Genomic DNA, 14725 nt, shown 5'->3' with positions numbered 1-14725 from the left:
GATTAGCCTATGGTTGCACAGTGCTGTTCGAAAAAAAACATTCGGTTCAATCAAGTAAAGTTTAGTAATCAATTATTGAATCGAACATTTCAATTGCAATCTAACGAGTATCTAAGTAAGGATTTAAAGGAGGATTTAAATTGAAATTTTAAATATGCTTATGTAGGTTATGTAAGGAAAACCGCTAGTATGACTCAATTGAACAAATCGATTCATTTATTTTAATTAATCGATTTGTAGTTGGCGTTACAATTGGCCACCACTAAACCATCTATGGTCGGGTGAGTGACTTTTTTGTATACTTTTTGTTCAAAAAGAATTGAAACGAAGTACAAATAGCTCTTGAGATGTTATAGTGGGTACAAATAATGTGGCACACTTGGTTTTCAAAAATATTTGCACTCATCACAGTAACACGACACTCATTTAACGGGTCAGGTAGGTCAACATGCTTCTCACAACATGTTGTCGGATAGAATGTTATCTTTTCATTGCTTGTTAGGTCTCTAAAATATTTATGCTTTTCATATGGGTCTTCAATCTACAATTTCACATGAATTTTCTTACATTACCGAGATACAGGTACAAAAGTAATAGAAGTAACTGCACGCCACAGAACAATAAATACTTAGAAGTGGTTAGTTAGCATCACAGGCGTAACCTCTATGCTCTGTATGGACAATTGTCCATACTAAAAGGCTTAAGTCCTCCACTTTCGTTTTGTGAGGTATGGTTGTGTCATTCTTTCGTGCAAATTCTCTAAAATCTTAGGAAAATACCTTATTTTTCTAAGATTTTATTAGAAGCTGTTTTGGAGTGCAAAAATGATGGCCGCACCAAAAATATTACCACTAAGGTAAGTTTATTTTAATACGTTTTACATTTTGTTTATCCAAATATTTTTTTTACAAGAAACGAAAGTAAAGCTTATATCCCTGCAATATGGTCGGTTCTTTTTTGGAGAAAGTTAAATTAATAACTCCAATTCATCGTCGTTCAGCAATTAAAATGTCGTAATTTGCTATAATAGGTATTGATGGTATTGGATTTTTAACGATATGCCAACAGGGTAAAGTTAAAATTATATTAAGAGTCCAGGATTTGTTTTTTTTTTTAATTTGAAACTACGACCAATCAATATCAAGATTTGGTAGTGTTTCAAATTAGGAAAGTGTGAGTTTTGGCGACATCGGTTCAGATAGTAATCGAGGCCTAAGGCACTTCCATTGCTTTTTTCTTGCGTGTTCTACGCTATGTGATATGATGCTTACCAGATAATATTCCGTACTAAATACATGGGCTCCATCTCTGTTTCTGAACATGAAATCCCGTCGAGGCAAAGCTTTCATGATTCTTGACACAAAAGGCGGTTCCTCATGGTGTGGATCGTAAAAGTTCTTCCAGTAACCTCTGGGCGGGATAAAGAAGCTATTTCGGAAAGACTGTAAAGGAACTTACACCGTGTGTTAAAAACAGAACTTACTCTAAAATTTTTGGTGGCAACTGTCCGGGCACTGAATATATTACTAATCATAATCATTCAAAGTTACTACTCTAACGAAGTGTTCTTGTCGGATAGAATGTTGTGAAAGATAAATGAAATGTGCAATCTCCCTTCTGTACTTTTCCATATACAAACATGTTAGTTTTGTGGGAAATAGAGACGTGGGCTGATTGTAATATTGTCCGCGGCGGAGTCTGATGAATTATGGACCGGTGGCCAGTGGCGGATTTGCCCTAAAGCCCAGTAGATCCGGCCTAGGGCGCACAGAGGAGTATTTTACCTCAAAAGTTGCTATTTTTATCGATCTGATTTGCAATAAAAAGCAGTTTAAAGTCATTATATATTATTGTATTTAAAACACATATTGAAAAAAAATTGTATAAAATTAATCATCTTCATTATACCCAAGTTGACGATGCGTCCGATGTTTCCGGCAGCAGAAGTTCCTGTGTCTCACTGGAGAAAGATTTACTTTTTTCTGGTGCATTTGTCTTGTACTGCTCAAAAAAGGATCAGAAGTTAACAAAATTGTTTCATCATCATCATTATCAGCTTATTGCAGTCCACTGCTGGACTTTCGCCCGGTCCTCAGCTTGTCGCATCCATTTCCCGCCAGCAACCTTTTGCAGATCGTCACTCCACCTGGCCGGAGGGCGTCCTACACTACGTTTGCCGAGTCGCGGTCTCCGTTCTAGAACTCGTTTTCCCCATCGGTTATCGGATCTTCGACAGATATGGCCAGCGCACTGCCAGTTCAGCTTGCTTATTGCACGAGCTATGTCGGTGACCTTGGTTCTCTGTTGGATAACCTCATTACGAATTTTATCCTTCAGAGAAACTCCGAGCATGACACGTTCCATAGCTCGCTGAGCGACTTTAAATTGGTGGACTAGTCGTATCGTGTGTGTCCACGCCTCGGCTCCGTAAATCATAACAGGCAGGACGCACTGGTTGAAAACAAAATTGTTTGAAATGTTTCTATTACAATTTTTTCATGAAAACTCTCTTGCATAATTCTGCCTATACAAGCGGAAGTGTTTATTCCGGTCCTCAGTCGCTTCTTCCGGAAGCTGGTCAACAGGTAGAATAGCGTGATCAATTATTGTAGCGCCATGTCTCAAAACTTTCTGAAGATTCGCGACTGCAGTGCGTTTGCGTCGCTACAAGAATTAAAAAGGACCGCTCTGAATCTTAGCTGGTTCTAACGCAACGTCCCCATAACACTGGCAGCATTACCGCGCTAAATGGCCAACGAAATTTGTTGCACCAAGTAAGATCCAAAGCATGGAACACAGCCTCTATCTCTAAGCCGACGACTCAACTCCCTGATGAATTCTGCAAATGCAATTCAAAAATAGACTAGTAGTGTTGTTAGGGTTGATAACGCAGACTTTTCAAGCAAATCTTCGTCACTGAATAACTCTGAAACTATTACACATACAGCAAAAAACTTTCAGTACAATTAAATACATATTTAAGACTCTTCACTGTTTTTGGCTTTGTCAGTCGTTCCGTTCCACACTGAATTTTTTTTATAATACCAAGTACGTTACTCGGTATTACGCACGACTTGTTCGTCCCCGTGCGCCTGATGGTAAGCTACACGCCTGTCCATAACAGTTGCAGTGCCACTCAGAGCTTAAAATCGCAAAGATCTGAGGGGCATTGAGACTGCGCCCTTCACCCAGACATAAGTTGATAAGTCTCATGTTCCTGTAATTTCACCAGCATCCTTACCCTTCAAAGCTAGAACGCAGTAATACTGACATTACTGCTTGGCGACAGAAATAGGTAAGGTGGCAGTACTTTCCTGGACGAACAGTGCTCAAGTTCTACTGCTCTACAGTATACATAAACCATGCATGAATTATAAGTAGGTAATCAGCAAGTACTTACTATTCCAATATTAACTTGGAATAGTAAGTACCAAGTATTGATTACCTACTATTGTGAAATTGTCGTAAATAAATCAGTACTTTTCAGGTAACTGTTTTGTACCCAATTTTATTATTTAATTACTCTAATATATCATCGTGAAATATCAAAGAATATTTCAGGTTACCACACTCGAATATTGGTAACACTTCATGATGATATTCTATAAATATTTAAATAAAAAGAAATTGTCACCAAAATTGAGTACAAAAAACTTACCTGAAAATTACCCAAATACATTAGTTGCGTTAATAAACATTTACGTTACAATTGTGTGTAGTGGGATATTTACCACACACTTATTGTATGTACTACTTACTACAGTATAAAAATGTATGTCAATTACTTAATAATACTTATGTGTACATGAAAACCTGAGCTGGCAATAAATATTCAGTAACTTATTTTTATTTGAATATTTGTACAGAAGGTCTAAATCGACACACATTTCGGAAACAACTTGTACTCGTGTAACGAAATAGGTAGGCGACTAACATACTGCACCGCGCCCCGCGACGGAGCGCGGATCTGTGTTTTTTTTTAAATATTGTACTGAAGTACTGAGGTACAAATTGAGGTTTGCTTGGGAAACACGCGCCGTCCAACACACTGCCAACGCTTCTCCGCACGGGAGCATCGCGCGCGTTGCGCAGGGTATGGCACACTGCGCTCCGCACTACCGTGCAGATTTTTAAGCGTAAGGACGTGTTCAACTTTCTACAATGGATCTCGACGTCGATAATTTATATTTGCTATTGAAAATCGACCAGTAATTTGAAACATGACTCGTAAAGAGTACAGTGACCGCGTCCAAAAAATAATGGGAAGCAATCACTACGGCAATCAACTCCGAAGTGAGTACTTTAAATGGCGCGAGGACGCGCTAGCGCGCTGGTCCTGCGCAGAAACAACCGCGCGCTGACACAGATCTGCGTCTCCTCGCGCGGTGCAGTGTGTTATTCGCCGTAAATACTGGAAACAGTGTATAAAAATAGCTTTCCTTACCTTTCTGATCCAATACTAAAACAAAGAAATCACATTAAAGGCAGTAATACAAAAATTGTTGCTCTATCTATATTTAGAAAGGCAGTCATCACATCACACAGGTCATATGGTCAAAAAAGCTTTTTATGTCCATGTAACTAGATCAAAGTAGAGTTTTGCACTTTGCGCTTACCTTTATGACACTTTGAATAGACTCGTAGTATGTGTCAGGCATTGTTTTCAATTTAAACTCAACGAGTTTCACTTAAGGGTCTTAAGACCAAAGGTCCCAGTTATTATTATTCTTCTTTTTCTAAAGTGTTATATTTCCTACAATATAATCGATGATGCCGCCAACGTCAAGACAAGGAAGACACTTTTCCATCCTCTAAGGAAGACACGCGTTATTCAGAATTTAACCGGTGATTTTCGACGGCAGACTTGATTAAGAAGTGATAAGAGTATATCTAAAGATACTAACGGTATTGTTAGATAGTCTGGCATTTTTTGTTGAGTTTTGAAATAGTAATTAGAGGCCTTTACATTCAAAAGACAATATTTACTTCTTCTTCTTTTAAATGCTACGGCTCCATCGAAACAAACGATGATTCTATTCTATTTTATTTCCTTAATGGCGGCCACTAGGCTTGGGCCAGTGTCAGTTTCGATTAATGTTGTCAGTCGCCAATGTCAAGTAAAAATGACTATATTATACTTATTTTAAGTGCCTCTGGCATTTCTGACTAATAGACAGAATACAAAAGACAAATTTTGTTTCACTCATACAGTCTTTGGATATCTCTTTTTTCCTTAGACTATTATTTTTCCTTTTATTTTTTTCCATCCTCTAAGCTTTTTTCCCATCCTTTATGGGATATCTTAACTTTTTTATGTCTATGGTCAACCTGGTTGGAAAAAAATTCTATCCATGGATTAAACCATAGATTTAGTATACCTATGAACTTTGCTCTCCCCGAATCTGGGGATTTTAACCGTGATTTTTGGGGATTGTGAACAATTGGCATTGGCAACGCTGGTTGTATTGATGATGTGCCTTAATATCCAAGGTTCACCACCTCCACCAGATCTTTTAATATTCTTTACTTTATCCATTTTGCTTGAACTCTTACAACGTCTAATAGAGTAAAAACCCAAATTGTAGTATTTTTTTAAATAAAATCTACTGAAGACGCGCTATTACGTGTTTGTTATAAGTACAAACACTACAGAATGTCTATAAATTAAATATATCTAGGATATACTTCAGTTTTTAGAGTATTAATAGACTTTACTGGATGTGTATAGAACAATTTTACTAAAAGTAATCAGTTGTTTTACAGATGAACATAAAGTAAGGACTATAAGAGCAAATCTTAAGAGAGATTACACTTAGTTAAGTTGTTTGGTATTAAGAAGGTTTTAAAATTTTGACTTGAGTGAAATAAGTCTATAACAACAATTTCTTTTTTCTAAAATCATTTATAGAGAACTATTATCTAAATCTATACCATATTAAGACTGTTTATAGATATAACAGTTTTAAGGCGTATAAAGTGTGCTCCTTGGGATGTTTTCCGAAATTTGCACTACCTCTCTTGTTCTTGGGCCAGCTTGCAGAGCTGGAGCTGAAGAAACAGCTAATTTAGATGCAACCTTTCAGCTTGGAGTTAATTTTCTCCCAACTCGAGAACAACAATCGCGAGCTCGTTTCCATAACCTCTTTCTTTTGAAAGTGATAAGGGCACTATTTCTTGGCATTACTTTTCAAATAGAAATGTGCAATGTGATATGCAATGATGTAATGCAATAATGTTTGTAATTGCCTACAAACTATAAGTCGGGAATTTCACATAATTAGGTACGTAGTTGGTTGCACTGGCGGATCAACGAAAGCATTTTTGCAGTTATTTCAATCAAATTTAAAAAAAAAAATCCATTTAAGAAAATCAAAAGGTACCACTTTTAGGTTCGTCAATTTGACATTATAATTCCAAAGAATTGTCGTCAAAATCAAATTTTCGTTCGGATGTCCATGAATTAGACTATGCTAACGAAAAACCAAATGTCAAACAATTTTTCGTTCGAATGAAATTTCGCATTGAAATGGAATTGTGGTAAGAAACATGCGAAACTTCGATCGAAATTTCGTTTTTCGTTAAAAAAAGAGTAGACCTCCTGACACTGGTGGAATCAATAATTTTTTTTTCCATTCTCCAAGGTCTAAGCCATATCCACACAAAACCTGACCTGGCATATTTCATCAGACCTTTAAATATTGAAGTGACATAATAAGGAATAATAATAAGTGAATTGAATTGAAATATGTTATCATCAAATTATTCTTTAAAAGTTCCAACGGAAATAGTAGAATCATAGTTCCGGCGATGAGGTCAATATTTAAAAAGTGAAGTGAAATAATGGTTCCAATAGTCGTACACATTTCTGTGGATTTCTTTCACTACAGTTCAGATATCGAGTTTTATGAACATATTGCAGGTACGTACTTTGTCATTGTTTGAAAACGACTTTTCTTTATTGTAATAATTTTGAATTTATATGACCGTTAAGCAATAGATTTGTTTTATGTTATCAAGCGTGGTCGGATTAGTCGGGGGAATGTATTACATACAGCCCGTAAAAAAAGTTATTGAAGACTTCGACTCTGCAGAATACGAATACAAACTGATTGATGACATCAATGGAGCCTCTCTTTATACCAAAACGTTGGAAGGTAGAACTACGTTTAAATCTGGGCAAAGTAGTATCTATGAAATAATAACTCAACCATCCAATCTTGGGACAACAAAAGCTTTCTATGAATATGTAAATGACCTGCAGGAAGCCACAGATGCTGGTCATGTCGAAAATTCACTTGCCGTCGAAGAGACAACAACGTCCGTGATTGATATATCGACAGGTAAAGATAGAATAACTATTTCTTTTAATTTGTCTGTTATTGTGTCCCACTGCTGGGTAAAAGCATCTCCGACTCGGCTTCCAGTTTGGTGCAATGTCAAGTCAGTTCGATATATACACCGCCATCTCTTTGTTGGGCTGCCTCGTCGTTGCTGGCCGTTTTCCGGTATCCACCAAGTCGCTTTGTGGGTGCACGCGACAGACGTGTCCAACTCAATCCCTTTTCAGCTTGGCAGTGGTAAGACATCGTTAACGTCAGGGAGCAGTGGAGAATTTTGGAGGAGACCCAGTTCCAGCAGTGGGACACAATAGGTTAATAAAAAAAATGAAAAGTCACTCACTATGAGTAAGTTGTGCTCGCAGGAATAAGAAACACCGTAAAATGTTAAATATATTGCAAATGAAATTATTTTGCAGGTCTAAATCGCATATTTGTTTTACAAATTAACCGATGTTTCGAAGTGTTTACAGATTCCATGGTCCTGGCTGACTATTTGACTGATAAACGGTTTAGATTCGAAAACATAGTTTCATTTGTTATGCGTAGTAATAGTATAAATATATAAGTAGCGAAAACCATTGACTTGTAAGTTAATGGCGAAAACCTAAAAATTCGATATATTAAAGGTAAGTTACAAGTGCGCACGTTAGCAAAATTGCCAGCTGGTGTCAGAAAACAGTTTTACCATTTGACATATTGTGTTTGTATATACGTGGGTACGCACGGTCATATTATCGTCGGATGTTTTGTAGAAAGGGCGAAAGCGCCATTGCGAATTTTTTTTTTTGTTTGAAGGACTGTTTTGTTGTTATTTAGTTTAAGTTTTAAAATTGTATTCTAAACAGGATGTAAATATTATATAACCTTCAAGCCGTCTAGCGGTGTGTGTGTGTGTGAATCTACTGCACGTGTTTTATTGTCGTTCATAAAATTATACTTTGTTGCCACATGTATTTCCTGTCTCTAGTATAGCCTGTCACAGGCGCACGACGAACAAATGAAACTGTAATTCCCACTTCTTAGTGCGTCCCGTGGTACATAGATACCTTTTGTTTCTATGCCGTTGGCTGACGTCGGATACTTTGCGAAAGTATTCTCAAGTGAAACTAACGAAGTTCGTATTTTGATTTATTTTGTGTACAAAATGACTCGTCGACCGGTCAGCGATATGAACATAGTTAAGCTAATACAAGAAGACGATAGAAAAAGTGTATCAGTACTCAGTGACCAAGGTTGAGAAATTTCCGGCCATCTTTCTGGCGTAGAAAATACTGAAGCAATTCAATCAGTAGAGGTAACAAAACGGTTCGAGTTCGGACGATGAATATGTGCCTCTATCAGAAATAGGTATACATATGTCACGGGACGTGATAAGGCAACGCCAACAGGGTGAGACGCCAAAATATGCTCACAGAAGATTCCAGCATTCGTAAAAATGGCGTAAGGGTTACAACTTTATAAAAGCCAGGGATTTATTTATTATTAACGAAGGAATTATTTAAGAGATTGTCGCATGAAAGAATTTATCCAAAAAAAGGCGCAATCTTTCCTCAGACCTCGTGACTGCAAGACAACTGATCTTGCCGAAATCAGAGCACTATTCGGATTGCTATATATTGCAGGAACTTTGTGAATGTCACATTCGAATTTAGAAGACCTGAAAGCTACTGTTGGCACAGGCGCATCAATCTTCCCAAGAACCATGTCACTAAAAAGAATTGAATTTCTACTGAACTCGTTGCGGTTTGACGGTGCGACTACACGGGCATCTCGTCGTGCTCAGAACAAAGCTGCGCCACTAATGAACATTATCACGATGTAAAACATTTCTGACTTATAAACTTGAATGCACCTGGATTTTTGATTTCATAATGTTGAATTTATTTGAGTGTAATAAGATTTGACTTGCCAAGCTGTTATTGTTCCAAAAAACGAATATGTTTTATAATTTTGATTTTATTGTCGATTTAATTATTTTTTTTTATAAACAAATTGTCTCCTAACCTAAACATATGTGTGACAATGTGTCAAAATGTAAAAAAATAAATGAATACATTATTAATTGGTCATTTAAATCTAAAGTTTCCAATAGGTCCTTAAGGCTACGCTACTAAAGAAATCTCTTCTGCCATTTTAAATGACTACGCGTCTGCTTGAAGGTTAAAACAGCCGTGAAAAACTAAAACACGCTCCCCTGAAAAAGAAATCGAAATGGCGCTTTTATCATTTCTACAAAACATTCACGATATGGTCAGTTATACTGTTTCAGTGTAAGGTATGTCACGGCGCCATTAATTGTCATAGGAAAACTAGATTTGTTCAGCCTTTGTAACTCAATGAAAAATATTTAAAAACAAGTATAGACTCATCAACTTAAAGTCCCCAACTTATGTGATTGAGCGTGTTGCTTTTTAACGCGATTGCATTAGTTCCTTTCTTTGTCTTCATCACAGATAAGTTGGTGGATCACGATAATGACGTGCAACTACTTTTATTTACCAAAATTAAATCTCTTATAGCGGAAGAACAATATATATATCCAAATGAATACGAGCACACGAATGAAAGTACCGTGGATGAAGAAGCCCTACAATCCATCACGTATTATATATCAAACTTTGCCACGAACGATTATAATGACGTTGTAGAATCCCATGAGAATAGTGGAAAAAGAAAACAATCTGATTTTGTTAAAAGAGGTAAAAAAAGCAACATTCTCTCTAATACTGAGACAATTAGCAGCGATGCAAACGCGATGCCGTCGCTACTCATCTACTTTACACACGCGCGCGATTTTAAGCAGCGATACAAACGCGCGATTGCGTCGCTACACTTCGGATTTATAGGCGTTTATATCGATGCAATCGTGCGTTTGTATCGATGCTAAAAGTAGTCGTGTGTAACCACTCTTAGATCTAGCAGGCGTATCATGAGTGTATGCTCTTAATTAACAATCAAGTAAGACATCGTGTGAGCTATCTCTATACGCTACACTGCTGCTGTAGTAGCGCAGTAACAGTCGGTGGACAAGAAAGACATAGACATGCACTAATACAATAATATAATAAAACTAAGCTTGTAGAAACGTACATGCAGGCGCCGAGAGTATTATCTATATTGTATTTATCACCGAATTTCCGATTCGTAAAACAAAGGCTCTTGATGCTCTTGTGTAAGCATTTCTTGGAAACGTATGTTGTAATATAATATAAAATATAATATTATTATACCCAAAGCAATCTGTTATTTTATGCTCGTTATTTATTAATTTGCTGCAGTAGCTATCTTAAAACTTTCTTTATTTTCTGAAACAAGCCGCAAATATTGTTTAGCTACAGACCTTGTAATGTATGTATTTTATAGCATATACTCGTATGATCGAAGTTAACGTGTGTACAGTAAATATTGCACCCGGCGATAAATATTGCACATCGACATTTGGAAAGAGACAATCGGCTAATTTCGGCTTCGTAGAGCGTTATATCTGTCGCACGAAATACGAACAGTCCGGTATCTATTAAGAGCTGTTAAAACAATTTTAATTTGCTTCTTTTAATAATTCTTTTTATTCTTTGTATAAAATACACCAATTTTTCTATAAGTGATGGCTTTAGGTTCGGGTAAAATAAAATAAAAAAAAATATGTTCACATTACGTTTACGTATTTAATTACTTTGGAAAATTACAGCTGTAGTGTACATAATAAACACCATTGTACCTATGGTTAAAGTGAGACATTGTAATAAAAATAATAATAATTCTAATTCTCAATTACTTCCATTTCACTATTTGTGCTCTCAAAGAGGTCAATATCACTGTCACTATCAGCCGTATTTATCACTAGTCTATCAGTGTAATTGTCTAAACCGTGTTGAATGCTTCTATATTCATTCTCACATTTGATTGTGTGATCGCAAACCTTTTTCCACTCTTCAGCCCCGATCATGTTTACTTTTTCAGTCAATAACGTTTTTACTGTAGTTAAATTCATACCCACATTTCTAAAGGCTACATAGCCTTTTAGTTGAGACCATATATTTTCAATTGGATTAAAATCCGGATGATACGGTGGCAATCGCAACACAGTGTGCCCATGTTCGGCAAGTACTTTGTCCACGGAAAACTCTGTATACCTCTCCTTGTGCTGACATATAATAGCGTAAATCTGGGTTTTTGTTAATTTTGGATCAACTGGAATTTCGTGTCTGTTTAACCAGTTGATCATTTCCTGTTTAATGGTGTTTGAGTTGGGGGGTCTTTCAACATATTTATTGTGATAGGGTTTGGGATTAATTGATTAACCAGCCATTTCTCGTAGTTATCGTTATTCATTTCATTGTGATAGTCACCTGTAGTATCCGTGGATTTATACGTTAAAAAGGCACCGGGTGCAAAGCCTTTTTCATTTCCCGCATGAACTATTATCAAACGTTGACCTTTTGATATTGGCTTTTTTACTCCTTTTTTCTTATCATCACTCCAAGATTTCCCTTTAGTGTGGGATGTATGTATGTAAGACTCATCCATGTAGACGATATTTTTTCCTGTTTCGCGAAATTTGCGTATTTTATCGAGGTATTCCATTCGTTTGAGACTTACATCGTGCTTTTCCATTAAAACTTTTCGATTATCTTCCATTTTAGTGAACCGAAATCCCATCTCGTGAAGTATTTTTCTCAACGTCTTTTCAGACCCATTGTAATTAATAACTTCAGATAATTTAGCTTTTAATGATTTTATTGTTGGCAGTTCATTAAATCGCAAGTGAAAATCATACACCATTCTTCGAACAACATCATAATCAAAATCGTCCATATCCAAACGAAATTGCTTTTTTGGTCTCCCTTTTTTTTGGAGTGCTAAACTTAATTTCAGTAGAATGTGTTTCAGTACTGACTTCGTTTAATATATTGTTCAAAGTTCTTCTTGAAATTCCAGTGGCATTTGCAACTCGCGCTTGAACCTTCTTAAAATAACAACTTACATTTTCATCTTCATTTTTTTCAAATCTGTCAGCTTCGGTTACAAAATATTTATAAACATTGTAGATAATTTGGCGTGACTGATCTCGTAAAGGTTTCCCTCTTTTTCCTAAAGATGCCATAGTACAACTTTAAATTATTTAAATTTGGGGGTATTAACAACTCTATATATATATTTTGAACTGGACGCGACCGCACTCTATCGCACTTAAACAACGACTGATAAAACGTCACATAGGTAGTGTGCGACAGAGATAACGCTCTACGAAGCCGAAATTAGCCGATTGTCTCTTTCCAAATGTCGATGTGCAATATTTATCGTCGGGTACTGTACATTTAAATTAACGTGCGTACAATTAGAATATTTTATGATTATTATGATAATTATATGTGAGCGAAAGCTAACTATTGTTACCAGTTCATTAAAAAGAATGAGAGGAAAGAAGTTTCCAAATCGATCTTTACGTACATAAATATTTGTAGTATTCCTCATACCCTGTAGTAAAATTTCATATTCATAATTCCTTCGTCTGTCGTTAGGAGTAACTGAAACAAAAACGTTTTTTTAATTGTTATTTTTTTCTTCAGAAATCAGACAAAGAAATCAGACCCGTGTCAAGCCAACATTTGGACGCGATTATAATACAGATAGGAAGTTGATGAACGAAATTAGAGCATTGCTGAGAAGTAAGGAGGGTTATTTAATTAATAATAAATTGAGTGAGGTTAAACTAGTTAAAGTACTCACAGCAATTGATTGTGAGGCATTTTACGGTTGGTATGCGTTTTATTTTTATGGCAGAGACATTGTGTAATGTTGGTTTTTAAGCAATTCACATTAGTGATAGTCGGTTACATTTACATCAAAATATACACTTACGTACTTCTTCCGTTAGTAATGTATGACAATACGTTGTCTGCCACGTTGCCTCAATGCGATGACTAAATTTGATACTACTAGAAAGTTGAGTGCCCACCTTGATCATGCAGTGATTTTAACACCTGCCTGCTTAAAAACGACGTCCGTTCTACTTGGCTACGCTCAATCGTGGAGTCTATTAATCTCAACATTCTTTCATCCTCTTCAACGCATCACTTTGTTTACTGACACTTGTCTCTGTTAGATTTTACCATTGTCTCTTCAACTGGCTTTGTTAACGCCCACGGTCAACTACCTGCGGAAGCCTTCTCTTATCGTGACCTTATTTGGCTTACATTTTTCTTATAATAGCAAATGACGGGACGAACAAATCGTGTGCCTTTTGGTAAGCTACACCCCTCTCCAGAACTTTTGGTAAATCACCCTGAGACATAAATCGACAAGTCCCATGTGCCTGTAATTTCACCAGCACCATTACCCTTCAAAGCCGGAACGTAATAATGCTCACATTGCTGCTTAGCGGCTTCTGCCGCTATTTCTTTTTATTTCTATCAGTAAGGGAGAACTGAAGAAGTACTGGCACTTCCCTGGACGAACTCTTACATTTTCATTTCTTTACAAAATTTGTTGTCCTAAGCCTTACCTCGAATAGTCATCGCAATTCAGGCAGCGCAACTTTGACGAACGAAGTTTCGTTCGTGACCTTGGTGGTATCGACTGGGGCGTTGTTTTCAGATCCCCATCTATCGACCTGAAGATAGAGATTTTTAACTCGATGCTTATTGAGCTATGTGGTATATACATTTTCTACTCCGTAGTGTCTGGCTGAAGCATCTTTCCGTTCTTTAGCTCACAGCAGAAATTACGTCATTGATGGACAGGCGCAATTTTGCAAAAGTGCGATATAATAACGATCCCTCAGATGAGATTCACCGTAATTTTAAGGAACGTCGTAACCATTGCAGCTTTAGGTTTACAGGGATGCGCAGCGCCGTCACATACATATTTCAATGGTGATCCTAGCAGGTATGGTAATTTCTTGATTTTCCTTGGTATTAGCAAGTCAAACTTAACTCTTTGAACTTGTATTTCACAACATCTTTCCCCTTTCTTCTAGTATTAAGCAATACAATCACTTTCTAACACACACAACTCACATGCTAAAAGACTGAATGAAGAATGATAGAAGGTTCTTTAATTATTTTTTTTACTTAACCATATGTTCAACTTTTTTCTTTTTTTTTCGATTTTTCTTGACTTACTGGTCTGGTCTGTAATCCATCTTTATATTCTCATTTTCGTCCTATTACTATTCTTACGTTACTTTTCAAAGTTCTTGAGCGCCTTGTTCATCACCAGATCACAATATTCGTGAACTCCCACGATATCCTCAGTCCTTTCCAGTCTGCTTTCAGCTCGGTGAATAACATTGTAACTGCCTTTACCAAGGTGTCGGATAACATTCGCGAAAATATGTCGGATGAGCATCTGACAATATTAGTTCTTTTAGATTTCAGCAATGC

General features: G+C 36.6%; 2 protein-coding genes across 3 annotated transcripts in view; one reads left to right on the top strand and one right to left on the bottom strand.

Moving 5' to 3' along the window:
• LOC113233807 overlaps nt 1-5016 on the bottom strand; it is a 44594-nt gene extending 39578 nt beyond the window's left edge. The window contains exons 1-4 of one of the 2 annotated variants that reach the window (XM_026469018.1): nt 4905-5016; nt 4617-4811; nt 4445-4459; nt 1272-1442 (exon numbers count right to left, since the gene is read on the bottom strand). In XM_026469018.1, coding sequence (XP_026324803.1) covers nt 1272-1442; nt 4445-4459; nt 4617-4658 — 228 coding nt within the window. In that variant the 5' untranslated portion in view covers nt 4659-4811; nt 4905-5016. Of the gene's footprint in view, nt 1-1271; nt 1443-4444; nt 4460-4616; nt 4812-4904 lie in introns of those variants that run through there. The other variant, XM_026469019.1, reaches the window with a different exon arrangement.
• A 1657-nt stretch (nt 5017-6673) lies between these two features.
• The window catches only part of LOC113233944, a 42798-nt gene continuing 34746 nt past the window's right edge, over nt 6674-14725 (top strand). Inside the window, exons 1-4 of the mRNA XM_026469180.1 lie at nt 6674-6919; nt 6998-7340; nt 9860-10039; nt 12911-13009. Of these exons, the coding sequence (XP_026324965.1) occupies nt 6905-6919; nt 6998-7340; nt 9860-10039; nt 12911-13009 (637 nt within the window). The 5' untranslated portion in view covers nt 6674-6904. The remainder of the gene's footprint in view (nt 6920-6997; nt 7341-9859; nt 10040-12910; nt 13010-14725) is intronic.

The sequence above is a fragment of the Hyposmocoma kahamanoa genome, unplaced genomic scaffold (genome assembly GCF_003589595.1).
Source record: "Hyposmocoma kahamanoa isolate Upper Pololo Valley unplaced genomic scaffold, ASM358959v1 80, whole genome shotgun sequence".
NCBI lineage: Eukaryota > Metazoa > Arthropoda > Insecta > Lepidoptera > Cosmopterigidae > Hyposmocoma > Hyposmocoma kahamanoa.
The sequence above is the reverse complement of the archived record's forward strand: the minus strand, read 5'-3'. Positions and strand labels throughout refer to the sequence as shown.